Genomic DNA, 18,562 nt, shown 5'->3' on the forward strand with positions numbered 1-18,562 from the left:
TGAAGAGCCCATATTATGCTTTTTTTGTTGGTGTTATAGGTGCTTTTTTTGTGCTGGTGCAACATCTGCAAACTTCTGAAGCCCCAAATCCAGCAGAAGTTATTCCCTCCCAAAGAAAACTCTGCTCCTTATAATATAGGCGTTTAACTTTCATTTAGGCCAAACCGTGGTCTTCTGCTGTTATGTATTTGTCTATAAAGTACAACTCTACATGCTGCTGCAGTTTTTATTGTCCCAGGTGTCGCCAAATCGAGCAAGACTGAAATCTTAAAAGTTAAATTAGATCCATTATTCTTTTTTCTGCGGTATTTAATTTTATCTGAGAGATCTAAGAGCAGAAATTAACACTTGCTCCTTTGAGTCTGCACATATTTTAACCCTCGTGTCGTCCTGCAGGTCAAAATTGACTCATTTTAAAGTTTGAAAATGTGGAAAAATTATATTTTCACAGTCAAACTTCTGATGTCCACATTTTCAACATTTTTGGGAAATCTTTGAACATTTTTTGGTGGAAACAAAAGAAATGTTAAAAATGTTTCTTAAGAACATTCACAAAAAATCAACCAAAATCCAGCGAAATTCGCTGGATTTTGGTTGATTTTTATGTGAATGTTCTTAAAGAAAATATTAGAAGTTTTACTGATATATATGGAATCACTTTGGATACTTTTAGGATTATTTGGGAAGATTTTTACTCATTTTTTAAAATATTTTCTTGCCAAATTTTGGGGGATTTTTAAAAAAAAAAAAAACTTTTAAGGGAAAGCTCCAGATCTGCCTCTTAAAATGCTAAAATCCTCGCTTCTGTTTCCTCTTAATCAGTGCAGATGTTTGATATGTTTCTATCTGTAATTCTGAGTGACGGCTCCTTTATTTAATAACTCGCTCCCTAATTACCTCTAATTCTTTTTTGAGAGTGTCTGTTATGAGCTGGCCTGCAGAGTTAGATGAAGATTTCTCACTTTTTTCCCCTTGATTCCCTCAAAATGTTTAGTTTTAGTCTGTTATGTGCTGCATGCATGAAAACACTGGACTCCAAACGGAATCCAGACTTTCTTTTTCTGTTTGAAACGTGCAGGGAGAGCAGAATGATCTGACTGACAGCTCGCCTTTCCTTCGCTTTCTGTTTTTTTTCCTCCTCTTTTCTTCTTTTTTTTGACAAAAGCAGGAGAGGACTTTGCAGAGAGCAGCTTCTCTGGTGAAAGGAAATGTTAGAAGCAGGGAGAGAGGAGGTGGGATGGAGGGCTCTGAAGAGAGAGAGGAAAGGGGAGGAGACTGAGCTCTCATTCACGTTGGCGGCATTCGGCTTGGAAGTGAAGGAGGAGGTGGGGGGTTTGGAGAAGTTTGGCCGGAAACGGAGCCGAACGTCCAAGAGAGCAGGAACACAGCGAGTGTTTGAGTTAAAGCTGGAGGAGCCGGTGCGATGCGAGGAACGAGCCGGGGTAAGAAACGTTGGAGAAAAGGGGAAGCTGTGTTCTAGTCTGCTAGTCAGGATGTTTGGTGATTCACTGTTTGACTTGTGTAGGAAAAACATGCAAGTTGTGCAGGTTTATTGTGTGTTAATGCAAAAGAAACGGCTGCAGTGCATCCGTTCCAGCTTCACAGATGTCAAAATGTGCTGTTTTTTAAGTTACATGTGACACTAAGTTGAACTTTTTAGACTTCTAAGCAAACTAAAGACTCTATAATCTTCATTTGCAGCTCTAAAAAGTGCAATTTCCCTTCATTGATTCTGTCGTTTCACATGCAGGCGACAAATGACAGGCTGGAGACATGAGTACAAGTGTGAGTGAATGAATGAATGAATGAATGGATAAATGAATGGATGGATAGAGGCCTCTGCTCTCTTTCACTGCTGTATAATCATTGACAGTATTCAGTGCATCATTCAAACAGACCTCATGAGGAATGCCTCTTTAGTTAACTGTCTCCTTTGTCCACAAGTCACAGCTTCTATTAATCCAGCAGGACTACTTAGCTATAATGTACCTAAAGTACTTTTAAAAATTCAGGTTTTTAAAGTTTACGTAACCAGAGAAATTGTAGAGATTAAAATGTTTGTTCTCGAAAGGCAGTTTTACCGCTAAGCTACAGACAAACAGCACAGGACAGACTGGTGCAGAGATATTTAAGATATTTAGAACGTTCTCTAGTTGGGTAATTGGTTAGTTGTGTTTTCTTATGACTTGTTTGAAGTCATTAAACAAGTAAAAAGGCCAAACATTTTATGTTTCTAGCTTCTCAAATGTGAGGATTTGCTCCTTTTATCTGCTTTAAATTGAATATTTTTGAGATTTTGTGAACAAAACTAACATTTTCCGGCACATTAGTTATTATTTTCTGACACTTTGTAGTAATTCTTTGCACTTTAAGTTACAATGTTTATGTACAAACTGAGAAAGGCAGCATTAACTTACAGACAGCACAGGACAGACTGGTGCAGAGATAGCTAACGAATTAGTTAGTTGAGTTTTTATTATTGATAACTTTTTTTTTTACCAAGTTAAAAGCCCAAACAGCTCCTAAAACATGAGGAATCTGTGTTTTTCTCTCGTTTATATTTGTATAAACTGAATATCTTTGAGATTTGTTTAACAAAACCAGTGTTTTCCAGGACACTTGTCACCATTTTCTGATGCTTTATTGACCAAATCAGCTGATGAGCAGAAAAATAAATGTCATTTTGCAGGTTTAGTCATCTGAGAGACTGACTTTCGACACTCTAATGTATCTCGGCATGTTTTTACCTCAACCATTATAACAAAAAACCTGTGAGAAAGTCTGTATTATTGGGTTTCTATTCTTTTATGTAGTAAAAAGACCAAATGTTTAATATTTCTTGCATCTCAGATGTGCAGATTTGTTGCTTTTCTCTGCTTTATATTTGTAGAATTTGAATTTCTTTGAGATTTTTTCAACAAAACCCACATTTTCCGGCACATTTGTCACTATTTTCTGACATTTTATAGACTAAACAGTTGATGAGTAGTAAAATAAATGTCAGTTGCAGGTTTAGTTGGGAAATAATGATGTGAGGGAACTTTGTGTGGTTCTTTGTGTTATAAGGTCTGCTGTCTGCAAGTTTCTCTCAGTTTGTTCGTCCACAGACAGCTCAGGACAGGACAACACTTTGCATAAAACTGGTGCAAAGATAGTCGACTGTTTGGTTTGTTTAGTTTTTATAATTAATTACTTGTCATTTAACAAGTGAAAAACCCCAAAACTGTATGTCCCACGTTCTCAAATGTAAGGATTTGCTTTATATTTGTGTATATTGAATATTTTTGAGACTTTTTGAACAAAACTAGCATTTTCCAATCACAATTTTCTGACATTTAATAGGCTGAACAGTTGACGAGCAGCGAAATAAATGTCAATAGAAACTTAAATTAGGAAATGATGATCTGAGGAAAACGTGTAAGGACAAGCAAACAAATAAAAACAACAAACATTATACATTTCTAGCTTCTCAGATGTGAAGATTTACAGCTTTTCTTTGCTTTATATTTGTGTAAACTCAATATCGTGAAGATTTTCAGAACAAAACCAGCGTTTTCCAGCTCATTTGTCACTATTTTGTGACATTTAATGGACTAAACATTTGACGAGCAGCGAGATAAATGTCAGCTGCAGCTTTAGTCGGCCACATTGACGTTTGGCCTGGTGACCGTCGGGGCTGCCGGAGGAAAGGTGGGTTGTCTGCAGAGCCAAAATAGCTTTGTCACACTTTTCCTCAGTGTTCCTGTTTCGTGAGAGAGACAGAGGGTTTGGAATAAGGAGGTGGGAGGAGGTGACAGAAAGAGAAAGTGGGACTGAGGAGTTTGGGCAGAGTGGAGGAGGGGATTTCGTTGTTTGTTCCTTCATGCATCAGTCTGGAGTCCTAGGTGGTGTTTCTCTCCTCAAATAACACAGCTTTCTCTTTCTTCTTCTTCCCCAACACTTCACCCGGTGTGGGGAATATTTTTAGCCTCTCCTGTGTGTTCATGGTGTGGTGCCAACAAAGAAGGATTTAGTGCCGGCTCGTTTCAAAGCAGGTTTTTGTGACGTTGCAGTTTCTAAAGGGCAGGGCCAGTAAACTGTGTGTACTGTACGTCTGTAAAAAGGCTTTCATACTGTTTGCGTCTGTAATTGCCAATCTCAGATGCAGTCAGATGAAAGGTTGCCCCGCATGCCGGCGAATGTCATCGAGATCCGTCTGGACTTACTGCTGGATGTGTAATAAAACTGGCAGCTGGGATCGGACTGATCTGATGGTTGTCCTCGGACATCTGAGCATTTAAGAGCAGACGTTTTATATTCAGCCAGGTCTGGAGATCCTGTAGACTGAAATCTCAGCAAGAATTTTTTGACTGCATTGATCTCTACGTATTGATTTTTCATCTCTGCGAGGCTCCAATTTCAGCTTCGAAATAAGACGTCGTTTAAGCCTCGGAGCTGTTTGTGTTCAGGGGCAGGTTCAAAGTTGCTTTAAAAAGTTTGGATTTTAATCAGTCTTCTATCCAAACTTTCCTGTCAGCTCTCCTTTCTGTCAGAAAAGAGCGATATACTAAACATTTTGGAATTGTTTAGCATCATAGAGTTTTAGTTCTTTTAAAAGTCTGTGAGTGGTAGTTCTTGTACATTTTGTCACTTGAGAGTTGAATATTAAAGTTTAATTGATTTAGTAAGGACATGGTTTTGATTATAAGATTCAGTACAAGACTCTAATTGGATAAAGTGTATATATTATATAAATACAGGGGGTCCTCGGTTTACGACGTCCTCTACCTACAGCGTTTCGTCGTTACATCAGAACTGGTTACATGGAACTAGTTTACGAGTGGAATGGATGAATACGTCGTCATGGCGCTATCAGACGTCTTTGTTTCCATTCTCTGGTTGTACTCCACCTTGGATTGTGCTACATTCACTAACTTTTTATCCTTCATTATGGCTCCCAGTGTAAGTCAGACTCTTCTGATGCTTGGAAGAAAAGGAAAGCGTCTCCATGGAAGTGAAATTAGAATAAAATGCTGGGAACAGGAAGAAACACCGACCAACATGGGTCCAGTTGTAAAAACAGGTCAACATATTGTAGCGACCCTCTGTGATGAATGAGTGAGACTTTATCTGGTTCTCTGCTGGTTTATTGAACCTTCACACAGGCTACTGTGGACCGTAGCCAACGCCAGAATAACTAGAAAAACCCCATAACTTAGCTCCAGAATTAGCCACCGTTCCCAGCTCTCTCTACTGCTGACTCTCAGCCAATCAGAGGTGAGCTAACTAAACATGGCACATTCACTGACATTAGGTAAATCTGGAACTGAACAATAAACATTGAAGCATCAACAACAATATCAGTCCGTTACAATATTCTGTTATCTTCTAGTAAAATGATTCATACATGCATGAAAGTCGTCGTTATTCATGATTTTTATGAAGAACTGATTGATATCGTGATGCACGGAACGGCTTTATTTACATTTTCGTTGGAGTTCTGACTTACAGCAAAAATCACCTTACATAGATCAGTAGGAACGGAACTCTGATGTAAGTCGAAGACCTCCTGTCTTTGTTTAAAAAAAAATGATATATTTCTTTAAAGTCAAACCCTTGTTCAATATTTCAATTCAATTCAATTAAAAAAACTTTATTTGTCCCCAAGGGGCAATTTAAAAGGGCATATTTACTGTGTTAAAGTTTAAAAATGTGATGGAGTATTATTAAGTGTCACACACGGACAGCATGAATTTGTAAAACCTGTGACATTAAAGTTTAAATACTGAATCAGACACACCGCATAATGTATATTCTAAATTGCAGCCTTTATGATTTGCTAATTGTGTCAAATCATGCTTTCAATTAGAAATCAGTTAAATGTTTGTCAGAGTCAGAGTATTTGGTGCATATTCCTAAATGAATACATTATTGGTTACCTTATTTTACCTGGGAGCCTTTTATGTGATGTGTTTATTGGACTGAATATTGTGTTGTGGCTAATTTAAGTCCTTCTTTGGTCATTGATTTCACCCTTAAAAACTCACCCCAAAGTTACACATTTAGAAGTTATGTTCATATCATTTTACATCTTTGTACTCATGTCTTCATTTTCGCACCACAGTATTATTTAAAGTACTTGTATGTGCTTCTAGTACAACATTACCACCTGTATGCACCACCACAATTTTCTCGATGTCTGGTTTCTATCCTCATTTTTAAACTACTAGATGATTTAATTTTGTTTGGGGTTAAAATTAAAACAGTTTTTTGTCCTCCCACTCACTGTGGGGAGTCAGACCATTCTGCATTACATTATAATTTGACTATATGGTGAAAAAACACTTGTTTGTGTTTCTTTAAACCATCGTATTAAACAAAGTAGAGGATGCCGCTTCGTTCTTTCCTTAAAATAGTGTCAGGTGAATTGTTTTGGTGGAATATTTGCATGCAAAGAGGTGAAAACTGGGACTAAAATGTCTAGTTTGCTTTAAAAACTATCAGGTCTACCTTAATGCACAATCCAAATCCTCTGTAAAACTTGAATTTTTTAATTTGACAGTTGTTTCCTGTAGCAGAGTGGATTTTCAAAATGTCTGGATACAGATAGTGATGAAAATGCTCAGATATGGTGTAGACTGATCATTTTTTCATGAAACAAGCATCTTAAAAGCATATAAAAGCTCCATGTGAACACGTCATGATGAAAGTGAGTTCATTGGAAAGTCTTTAAAACACTGAACGCTGTAATGTTTTGGCTTTGTGGGGTTTTTGTTCTCTGCAGAAAGATTCAGTTGTTAAAAAAAAAAAAAAACTGCAGCAATTGCATATTCTCTGTGCTCTTTCTGTTTAAGTAATTCTATAAAACTGTCAGCGCTGAAAGCTGGAGGATAAAACCCTGAAGCCTTGATGTGACAGCAGATCCCAGAGGCTGCTGCGAAGCAAAAAATGCCTGACGCAGGAGAAATATTCCTCTAAACCTCCTCTTCCAAACTGTGAATGATGAGTTATCAGAAACACGGTGGCAGCAGCGTCGCCTCAGACTGACCGCTGCTCGTGTTTAGTCTTTGTGGAGCTGCATACATTCCTGCTGCCGCTAAAACCTTCAAAGGCTTCCCCAGACAAAAACAGGCCGCTCAGTCACAATCAGCTGACACCAGAGACATTATGGAAGTGGTTTAAGTAGTACTTACATGCACAGTGGGGCTTTTTTGTTGTGAGTGTGTGAGATGTTTTGTTTTTGTGGGAAAATGAAGCAAAAATGGCACCATATATCACAGTAAATCCAAAGTCTATGAGTTTTTGGACTATTAGCTAGGCACAGACTGATTATTGTGGCCGTTTTTCCCAAATATCTGTTTTTTTTTTTTTTTTGCTGATTATTGATAAATTAAATGCACTGCTTCATGTCTCACTTCTTAGAAATGTTTCCCAAGCAGCAAAAACTGAATAAGAACCCCAAAGTAGGAAATTAGCTTCTCTCACAGTGGCTAAGGCTGTGCTAACAGCTAGTGGCTAAGTTAGAAGGCAGCCACAGATTAGCCTGGAACAGAGTCTGGAAAACATTAATTGATAATACTTTAAGATAAGAACCTTAGTGGACAATGAAAGTGATGACTGCTGATGACAAACTGATCAATCTCAGTCGATAAACAGAGGAGAGCGTCCTGATTTAGTCACTCTATTTCTATTTTACATATTCATTTACAGTCACCCTTACTGATGAAGAAACCTATTTATGAATGGCAGGTTCTCTGCTATCACATGCTGTTAAAACATTACATTTAAAGCAGGGGAGTCAAACTCATTTTAGTTCAGAGGCCACATTTAGCCCAATTTGATCTGAAGTGGGCCGGACCAGTAAAATCACAGCATAATAACCAATAAATAACCACAACTCCAAACCTTTTCTTTGTTTTAGTGCAAAAATGTTCACATTTAACGAATTATCTTTTCACAAAACAGTATGAATAACCTGAAATTTCTTAAGAAAAATAAATTCAATTTCAACAACATTCAGCCTCAGTTTATCATTTCCACATTACAACTTCCAGATCACAGAGTGTCTACAAAGGAACACAACATTTAGTCACCTGGAACTGAATGATGTAGTATTTTACTTTATGATCAAAATTGCAAAGGTCAGACAAAAAAAAAGACAAAAAACAACACAAACAAGACAAAATATTAGAAACACAAGATACAAAATGACAAAAGCAAGAAACAAAATGACAAAAAATGAGACAAATGACAGGAAACACAACAAAAACGAGATGAAAAAGTTACAAAGCGACAAAAAATGGACAAATGACAAAAATGGGACAAAAATTACATAAATGACACAAGACCAAAAATGACAAAAGCGAGAAACAAAATGAAAAAAAATAGACAAACGACACAAGCAAGATTTAAAAAAAAAAAACCAAAACAACAAAAACAATACACAAAACGACGAATAAAGTGAAACACAAAATGACTAAAGTAAGACAAAAACACAAGTGAGACAAAAAGGAAACACAAAATGACAAAAACGAGAAACAAAATTACAAAAACATGAAACAAATGACAAAAGTCAGACAAAAAAACAACAAAAACAAGACAAAATATTACAATGACAAAACAATGAACCATCTAGTATTTTACTTTATGATCAAAACAACTTGTCATGGTCTAGAAATTATTTTAAATTTATAGTTTTACTAATTTACAATCTGCAGTTAATGTCTTCTCTGGAATTTTTCCACTTTGAGGACCAGATTGGACCCTCTGGAGGGCCAGTTTTGGCCCGCGGGCCGCATGTTTGACACCCCCGTGTTTAAGTATATCAGTTCCAAATATCAGTTATTAGCCTTTCTTCATCACCAACAATCGGTATCTTCCCTTAAAATCCCGTATTCCTGCTATTAACCGACCAAAACAAGCTCCCTGATACCATTATTGACCAGATAATAGTAATAAAGCTTGACAGGTTAATTTATAATGGGGAAAAAAAGCTGCTTGCAGCTTTATTTACACTATATTATCTCCATTCTCTCCTCTGCTCAGCAGCCATGGATCCGTCCAGCAGTCATTAGTGGTTAATGTCCATTTATCTTCCATTAGACCGACTGGGAGTGTATGGAGGCCTGTCAGAGCTATAGAAGGCTTTAAGATGCTAAGGAGGGGTCCTGGCCTCCCTGTCAGCCCTCCGACCCTCTCCCCTGCTCTTTTTTACTCCCCCACTCTTTCCTCCCTTCTCTAATGATTTGAGGCCCCGGTTGCTATGACGACAAAAGCAGAAACCAGCACCACATGAACATGACGGGGCTTTAAAAGCAGGAGAGTCGCTGCATAGTTTCAGTCATCCTGAGGGATTAGAGCTCTTATGTGGAGCGACCAATGGACTCTCTCATCACAAATAATGATCTGAGGAAGCTTTTTTAATATAGCTCGACTTGTTTTTACCTAAACCACCAGTTTGGCCAATTAAGGCTGGTGTTTGGCATTTTGCAAGTTTGTATGGTTGTTTGTGCTGTGAGAATGGCAGCGTTAACTCTGGTTTGTTGTGTTTTTATTATTAAATACTTATTTTATATCATTTACCCAGTAAAACACCCAGATATTGTGTGTTTCTGGCTTCTCAGATGTAAAGATTTGCTGCTTTTCTTTCCTTTCTATCTGTGTAATTGAATATCTCTGAGACTTTTTCAAACAAAACAAGCTTTTTCCAGCACACTTGTCACTATTTTTTATTTGTAGTGCAACGAATGGACTCCCTGATCACAAATAATCATCTGAAGGAAGCAATAGGAGAAGCCTTTTTAATTTAATATAGCTTGACTTGTTTTTACCTAAACTACAAGTTTGGCCAATTATTGTGGCCAATATTTGGCAATTTGCAAGTTTGTGTGGTTGTTTGTGCTACACGTTGTAGCAGAAAAACTGTGAGAAAGGCAGAGTTAACTTTTTTTGGTTGTGTTTTTATTATTGAACACATATTTTATGCCATTTACCAAGTAAACCATCCAAATATTATGTTTCTAGCTTCTCAGGTGTAAGGATTTGTTGCTTTTCTTTCCTTTGTATTTGTATAAATTGAGACTTTGAGACTTTTTAAACAAAACAAGCATTTTCCAGCTACTTGTCGTTATTTTCTAAGCAAAATTAACTTTCTAATGTTAAATGCTGAAACTGATTCCCAGTGAGAAGCTGTGACGTGTTGCTTGCACTCACAACAGTCTTTAATTAAGATTTCAACATCAAAACAAACTTTAAAATCCTTTCTGTCGATTGTTTTTGTTCCTCCTACGAAACTTAACACCAGTTGTTTGGTTCACATTAAAACACTTTATCATTTAAATCAGCTGCAGAGTTGATTGGAGCTAATTTGTTAGAGCAAAATAAAAAAACATAAGTGTAGACAAAAACTATTTTAAATATCAAGATTTTCTTTCTGATTAAGACTTCGGCAGCAATAACAAACTTTAAAATCCTCTCTAGATTATTTTTGTTCTTCCTGCTAAAATTAACACCAGTTGAGCTCATTGTTTGGTTCACATTAAAGCACTCAGCTGTAGAATCGGTTGAAGCTAATCTTCTTTACCCTCAGTGTAAACAAATATATTCAGAAATATCAGGATTTTCTTGCTGATTACGGTCAGTCAGCCTCATTTGCTGCCATTCAGACAGGATTGTGTGTAACAAATATCATCATGGACTAATTAAAGAATAAAGAAAACACTCAGATTAACCCTCCTGGCTTAGCTCCCAGCAACACATGTTGCTCCTCCTGGCTCTGATGCAATGATCGAAGCATTTAGTAGGAATCTTTAAAGGTCGTTTCAAACTGCATTAACCAAACGAACCAAGTGAATGGATTTTTGACTTCCTAATAAAAGCTTGCAGCGCCTTTTTCTGACAGAAATCCTGCTAAAAATGGAATTAAATGGGAGATTAAAGTGGAGTTCTGGTTGATTTCTTTGTGTTTTCGGTTTTTCCGTATCATAACAACGTACTGCAGCACCAGATTTGTCTCAGTCACTTATAATGAGTCTAAGCAGGGATCAGCCAGATTTCCAGGGTGCTAATTAATGTGCAGTAATCACAGTTAAATCGCTGTAGTAGTCCTTGTAGGCAAACTTGGCAGCTTGGAGAAAGACTTGGAACTGTTCTGACTGCTGCCGTCTACAAATGTGTCTACCCAGCATGCATTGTGTCACCTCGCTAGCCAACATGGACGCCCTCATCCCTCAGGTGTTATCGTGTCGACGGTTTGGTTTAGAGGGCTGTAGAGAAGGTGGAACATCAGGGAATCTTTCACCAGCAAACATGCAAATCTGTGAGTGACAGGTTCTACTATCAGGTCAGGTAGCTAAAGATACGAATAACATGTAGAAATGTTGTCATTTTGTTAGTTTACATCTAGAGATCTGGTTTGGGCTGAACCTGAGTGGAGATTTACTCAAAAAAAACTTGAAACTTGACTCAGAAACAGACTTGAAGTCAACTTAAATTGAAAACCATCCCTTGCTACTATGGATAGACCGATTGTTTACCCCTAGTAGTGATAGATAATCGACCTGACCAATTATTGAGGCTGATATTTGGCATTTTTGGAGTTTGTGTGGTTCTTTGTGTTACAGGTTGTAATAGAAAAACTGTGAGAACGGCAACGTTAACTCTGGTTTTTTTTTTTTGTTTTTTTTTTAAATACTTATTTTCTGTCATTTACAGAGGAAACCACCCAACTATTGTGAGTTTCTAGCTTATCAGATGTGACTATTTGCTGCTTTTCTGTGCTTTATATTTGTACAAATTGAATATCTTTGAGATGTTTTTTAAACAAAGCAAACATTTTCCAGCAGACTTGTCACTATTTTCTATTTGTGGTGCAACGAATGGACTCCCTGATTACAAATAATTATCTGTGGTTCTTTGTGCTGTAAGGCTGTAACAGAAAAACTGTGAGAAAGGCAGCGTTAACTGTAACTTACAGACGACTAATTGGTTTTTTTTGTCATTTAAACAGTAAAACACCCAATATTGTGTTTCTAGCTTCTCAGATGTGAGGATTTGCTGTTTTTTTTCCTTTATGTTTGCATACATTGAATATCTTTGAGATTTTTTAAACAAAACATTTTTTAAACAACGACTGATATGGGTTTTTCAGGGCCGATAACTGATATTTTGAGCTGATATGCATTAAATATAATGTTTTAACAGCGTGTGATAACAGAACCTGTAATTCATAACTAGGCTTCTTCATTAATAAGGATGACTATAACTAAATATGTAAAATAGAAACAGGACTGATTGAATTAGGATGCTCTCCTCTGTTTATCACCTGAGACTGATCAGTTTGTCTCCTGCTGTTCTTCTCTATTTTCTAAATGCTTCAGTGTTCTCTTACTTTTATTGTCCACTAAGATCCAGATAAAGCATTATTAATTATTGTTTTCCAGACTGTTTCAGGTTAATCTGTGGCTACCTTCTAGCTGAACCGCTAGCTGTTAGCATAGCCTTAGCCACTTTGAGAGAAGCTATTTTCCTGGTTTGTGTTTCTTGTTCAGTTTTTGCTTGAGAGGCATTTCTGAGACCAGAGAGTGACGACAGGCAGAGAGAGGAGGCTGATCAGGCCTGAAGTAGAGCATTTAATTTATCAATAATCGGCCAATAAAAATGCAGATACTGGCAACCGGAAAAATGCCAACTATCGGCCACAATAATCGGCCATAACTGGTGTATCCCTACTGGAAGATAATTGTCAATAATGCTTTAAGACTTGGACCTCAGTGGGTAAAAAAAAGTGATAGAGCAGTAAAAGATTAATAGTCTCAATCAATCCACATAAACAGAGGAGATAATTGAATCTCTCCTTTTCTACTTTACATATTCAGTTATAGTCACCCCTATTAATGAATAAACCTAGTTATGAATGGCAGGTTCTCTGCTGTCACATGCTGTTAAAACATTACATTTAATAAATACCTGTACCGAATATCAACCTTTCTTGATCACCAATAATCGTATCGGTCTTTGAAATCTTATATCAGTCGATCCCTACTCTCTACACACTAGCTGAGACTTAAAGACTTAATATTAGGGCAGAGAAGGTAAAACAACGGGGAGTCTCTCTGCACAGCGGGAGTTCACCAACAAAAATGCAAATCTGTGAGTGACGCAGTGAGATCTGCAGTCAGCCTGAAACTCCAGAACGAGACACACCCACCAGTCGGACATCCTCATATTTAGTGAGTCACCGTGATGGTTTTCAGAGCACAACAGGCTCTGCTGTTGGTTTTGTCGTTGCTGCACCGTGACCTCATCATCATGCGTCCTGCTGCTTATTGTTCTGTGATCTTTAACTGTTGATATCTCAGTCTGAGCGTCTGCCACGATGTCAGTATTTACCACAAGTCCTGTGAGAGTGAGGAAGCGGTAAAGTAAGTGTCACTTCTCTTACATTTGATCGATTTAGTTAAATCTTCTCAGAAACTTACGTTAAAAGTTGTCCCAGAAACTTGTCTTCTCTCCTCTGTGTTTGGACTTTGAGGTTATTATCCAGAGCTGTGATAAGATGTGTGCAGACAGTAGCCTTTGTTGCTGTCATGGAAAATGCTAGCATGTTACAAGCAGTGTTACGTCTCCAATGAAAAAGACCCCTTTCTTGTGCTGCCTCATGCCTCCCCAGCCTCCTGCCTGCAGCCCTGTTGGTGCTGCTTGAATGGCTTTAATGAATGGCCTGTCCTGCCTCTCGGTGTGTGGCCCGCCCTGGTCTGGTGCTTCACTCTGCTGTACATCATCTCTGTTTGGGCTCAGACACCTGCTTTGTTTTTTGACAGGAAAAATTCCCAAAAAGCTTCCCCTCTGGGAGATTTAAGGGCTTGAATCGCAACTTATTAGTGCAAAACATGGAGTTTAGTTTCCTAGATAAGATCAGTTATCACAGCAGCAACAGGTCAGGCACCTAAAAACACGACAAACACGGCTTTGACTGGAAAGTGTTGAAAGATTGTGTCATTTTAATAGTTTACATATAGAGAGCTAAAGCTGATTTGGACTCATCTTGAAGTTATAATACTTGACTTGGATCTAACTCAAACAAGATTTGATTTAAATGACAAAACATCTCTTGTTTCACAAAAGCTGAGACTTCCTGTTATTATCGCCGTCAGATTTTTTGAGTCAAGCTTTGTTTCAATTGGATTTTAAAAGATGTGATGAAGTTTTACCATGAGAATTTGACACAACAGATTAAATGCTGGATTAGAAACACTGCAGAGACTACAACTTCAATTTTTTATTTGTGATTAATCGTGGAATTGTCTCTACTTAACTGGAGATTTGCTCGAACAAAGGCTGCAGCTATGGATTAGCTTGATTATTTTTTTAGAACAATTGATTAGTTGTTTTGTCTTTAAAATGCCAGAAAAAGGTAAAAAAATTATTGATCAGTATTTCCCAAAGTCCAAGATAACGTCCCCAACCCAAATACATTCAGTTTGCTGTTAAATATTCGCATTTAAGAAGATGTAATCAGAGAATTTAGACTTTTTTTTACCTTACCTTACCTTTACCTTTTTAACCTTTTTTTTACCTTCCCTTTACTCAGTTATCAAAAATTCTGCAAAAAAATTCCCCAAATTTCTGAAAATTTGCAAAACCTTCAGGAAGAAAATTCCAATAATTCCTTAAAAGTTTCCTTTAAAAGTTTTATTTAAAAAAAAAAAAAAAAAAATCCACCAAATTTGGCAAGAAAATTCTTGTAAATATTTTCCAAAAATTTTCCAAAAAATCCTAAAAATATCTAAAGTGATTCCATATATATCAGTAAAACTTCTAATATTTTCTTTAAGAACATTCTCATAAAAATCAACCAAAATCCAGTGAAATTTGTTGGATTTTGGTAAATTTTTTTGTGAATGTTCTTAAGAAACATTTTTAGCATTTCTTTTTTTCCACCAAAAAATGTTCAAAAATTTCCCAAAAATGTTGAAAATGTGGACATCAGAAGTTTCACTGTGAAAATGTTTTTTTCCCACATTTTCAAACTTCAAAACGGGTCAATTTTGACCCGCAGGACGACAGGAGGGTTAAATGACCTGAAATTGGACTTTATTTTATCTCAAATGTCTTAAATAGTAGTGACCAACAGTCTTTGTCGTGTCTTTCAGAGCCAGTGATCCCTCTGAGCCGCCACCATGGCCCTGGTTCAGGCTCTGCCCATTTCTGCTGAGCCCCACAACGCCGGCCTCAGTGGAGGAGCTCGCAGACGACACCCCTCCGGCCCGTCGCCCCCCGTCAACCCGCCGCCCTCCGCTCTGGACCCCATGGGTTCCGTCGGCAGCCTCATCAGCGCCCGACCCGGCCCCTACCAGGACCACCGCTCTGGAGTGGAGCTGGGAGCCAGAGGCCGCCGACCCACACCGGGAGCTTCCTGTCTGGGCTCCGAGTCGCCCCAGGACCCGCTGCTGCAGAGCGTCCCCCCGCTGAAGAAGCAGAGCTCCACGACGTCCAACAGAGGCCTGGAGAAGGACGGCGGTAACGGGAACTATACCTACGTCAACGAGGACTATGTCGGCGACTGGAACGATAACCACGTCACACCGACCAGTCCAGGAAGCGACGCCGACGAGACTAAAGACGGATCAGGGTTGAATGGAAACCTGGGGGGGCCTCCTCCAAAACTGATCCCAGTGTCAGGAAAACTGGAGAAGGTCAGTCTTTGAATTTATTAACAGTCATGGTGGTTTCATGTTGGAGAATCAGAAATATGTAATAATCAGACAGGAAGGCAGATATAATTAAAGAATCCCACCGAGCTCATTGATTTCCAACAGCACCTGCAGTGGTGGAAAATAACCAGAGAAAACAGTCACTTCAAGGTCCATTTAGTCACCACTAAGCTTCAGATGAACATATATATATTTTTAGGGCTGACATAAACAGATACACATTTGCAGTAAAAATCCAAGTGGTAACATTTAGAACAACTCCAACTCCAGCATAAAACTCCCTTCAAGTATCTTGTTTATTTATGTTTAAATACAAGAGAGCTTCTCAACATTTATGAAGCCAATTAAAAAATCATTTCTGTAAAGCTCTGAACCCAGAGTTTGAAAGACATGTTTAAAACAACAAAATCACACTATTTCTCAGAGCCCGACCCTGTAAACATGAAGAAGATCCTCAAGTTTTGAACTTGGCAACAGTCTTTGAACTACTTATGGAATGATATTTCATCAAAATGAAATTATTTATGTGCTCTTCAGTGCAGCAGTGAAGACATTAGTGATTCAGGTACAGTCAACAGTCGGCTGAACTGCAGGATGTGTTAATATAGAGCAGATAGGAGACAAGTACGGAGACTAATTCTCCATATTATGTCAAGCCACGATTCTGAAAAATGTTCATTTTGATTCCAGGTTTTTTCAGTTTAGATTCAGATAAAAAAATTCAACTTTAGTTTTTACTTTTTTAATGATTTATAACATTTTAACTGTATTACAGTGACACCGTGTCGCTATCTGGCAATGATACGGAAATCTTTAACAAATCCATGGATCCAGACTATAAGCCGCATCACTGCCAAAATCTAATCACTTGGTCCTTGTGTCATTTCTGAGCTTCCCTGAAAATTTCATCCAAATCCGTTATTCTGTTGTTGAATAATGTTTCACACAGACAGACAGACAGACAAACGTACACCGATCGTCACATAACTCCACTGCATTCCTTGGCAGAGTAATAAACAAAACAAGCCAGACTGACATCAGTCGACCCCTAATTTCAATAAGATCACATCATGTTCATCCCAAGTTGTAGATGAAAGACCATTTCTTTTCTGACTTCTTAAAAGTCGGGGTTCAAACCTCTAATGCTCAACAAATGCTTCGTATCGCAGCCTATAAATTATTCGGAATCAGCTGTGTACAGTAATGATTATAATAACTCTAGTATTTACTTGTTGTCACTCCTAGCCTGCCTCTACGTTCATCCTGTGTTTTATTCCTCGACTAGAACATGGAGAAAACAGTGCTGCGGCCCACTGCCTTCAAACCCGTCATTCCCAAGAGTCGAACCTCCATGCAATACCTGTCTCCTCGCCACTGTGCCAACGTACCGGAAAGCCAAAACAACCTGAACCTGCTGAGCCCCGCCCACAGAGAGGCGTCGCCCTCCTGCGCCGAGAAGCGCAGCTCCTACAGCGGCGGCCGGAACGTCGGTAGTCAGTCCTGCTCGCTGTCCGACTCGGGTCGCAACTCCCTCTCCAGCCTGACGCCTTACAACGGCGCCCCCTACGGCCTGGCGTCCGGAGAGGCTTCGGCCGGACACCTGGAGCCCGTGAAGAGCGCTCCGCCGGTCAGCGCCGCCCACGGACACTCCAACTCCGACAGCGGCCGCTCGTCCTCCAGCAAGAGCACCGGCTCCGGGTCGCTGAGCGGCCGAGGGCAGCCTCTGTCGGACAGCGGCTCCAGCGGTCGCTCTCCTGGACCGGTGGACGGATACGAAGGAGTGGTGAGGGACCTGGAGGACAAGCTGAGGGAGAGAGACCTGGAGCTGCAGCAGCTCAGAGACAACCTGGACGAGAACGAAGCTGCGATCTGTCAGGTGGGTGGAAGCTCCTCTTCTAGTGTTTTAGCCCTCGTGTCGTCCTGTGGGTCAAAACTGACCCGTTTTAAAGTTTGAAAATGTGGAAAAAAATATAGATTTTCACAGTGAAACTTCTGATGTCCACATTTTCAACATTTTTGGTGGAAAAAAAGAAATGTTAAAAATGTTTCTTAAGAACATTCACATAAAAATCAACCAAAATCCAGTGAAATTCACTGGATTTTGGTAGATTTTTATGTGAATGTTCTTAAAGAAAATATTAGAAGTTTCACTGATATATATGGAATCACTTTATATATTTTTAGGATTTTTAGTATTTTTTTGGAAGATTTTTGCTCATTTTTTGAAAATATTTACAGGAATTTTCTGAAGGTTTTGCAAATTTTCAGAAATTTGGGGATTTTTTTTTTGCTGAATTTTTGGATTTTTTTTGGTGCCTTTAAATGAGGACAACAGGAGGGTTAAAGAGGTTTTTCACTCTGACCTCTTTGCCTCCTGCTGCTTGTTTTGTCCTGCAGGTTTATGAGGAGAAGCAGAAGCGCTTCGAGCTGGAGCTGGAGGAGTTGAGGCAGAGCTGTGCCACCAGGATGCAGGTCGCCTCTCAGAAGGCCCAGCGAGCTCAGCAGGTGCTTCAGCTGCAGGTTAGAAACGCCGACAACAAGCTGCGTTTTTTTACATTTACACTGAAATTCAGCTCTGCAAATGAAGCATCAGTTATCGCTAAAACTGTCACATCACTAGCTCCATTAGCAGCTGACGAAAAGTTGTGTGATCAGAAAAATGGAAATTTGGGCATCAGGAATTTCATAAAAAGTGGGCAAACTTCATCGAATATAGAATATATGATACGATTTAAAGCTCCAGAATAACAATTATTGGACTCAGTGGTCAAAAATTCACTTTTTGGAATCAAGAGCACGTGGCAAAACCATAAAAGTCACTTTCTGATGTAAAATAAATCAAGCTGGGCTTTAAGAATTAGCTCCAAAAG

General features: G+C 38.7%; 1 protein-coding gene across 2 annotated transcripts in view; it reads left to right on the top strand.

Moving 5' to 3' along the window:
- Positions 1 to 18,562, top strand: part of LOC111586547 (leucine zipper putative tumor suppressor 2 homolog) — a 53,825-nt gene that overhangs the window by 24,591 nt on the left and 10,672 nt on the right. The window contains exons 1-4 of one of the 2 annotated variants that reach the window (XM_023296298.3): positions 1,285 to 1,442; positions 15,132 to 15,674; positions 16,978 to 17,568; positions 18,090 to 18,212. In XM_023296298.3, the coding sequence (XP_023152066.2) occupies positions 15,159 to 15,674; positions 16,978 to 17,568; positions 18,090 to 18,212 (1,230 nt within the window). In that variant the 5' untranslated portion in view covers positions 1,285 to 1,442; positions 15,132 to 15,158. Of the gene's footprint in view, positions 1 to 1,284; positions 1,443 to 15,131; positions 15,675 to 16,977; positions 17,569 to 18,089; positions 18,213 to 18,562 lie in introns of those variants that run through there. The other variant, XM_055004837.1, reaches the window with a different exon arrangement.

The sequence above is a fragment of the Amphiprion ocellaris genome, chromosome 18 (genome assembly GCF_022539595.1).
Source record: "Amphiprion ocellaris isolate individual 3 ecotype Okinawa chromosome 18, ASM2253959v1, whole genome shotgun sequence".
Lineage (NCBI taxonomy): Eukaryota > Metazoa > Chordata > Actinopteri > Pomacentridae > Amphiprion > Amphiprion ocellaris.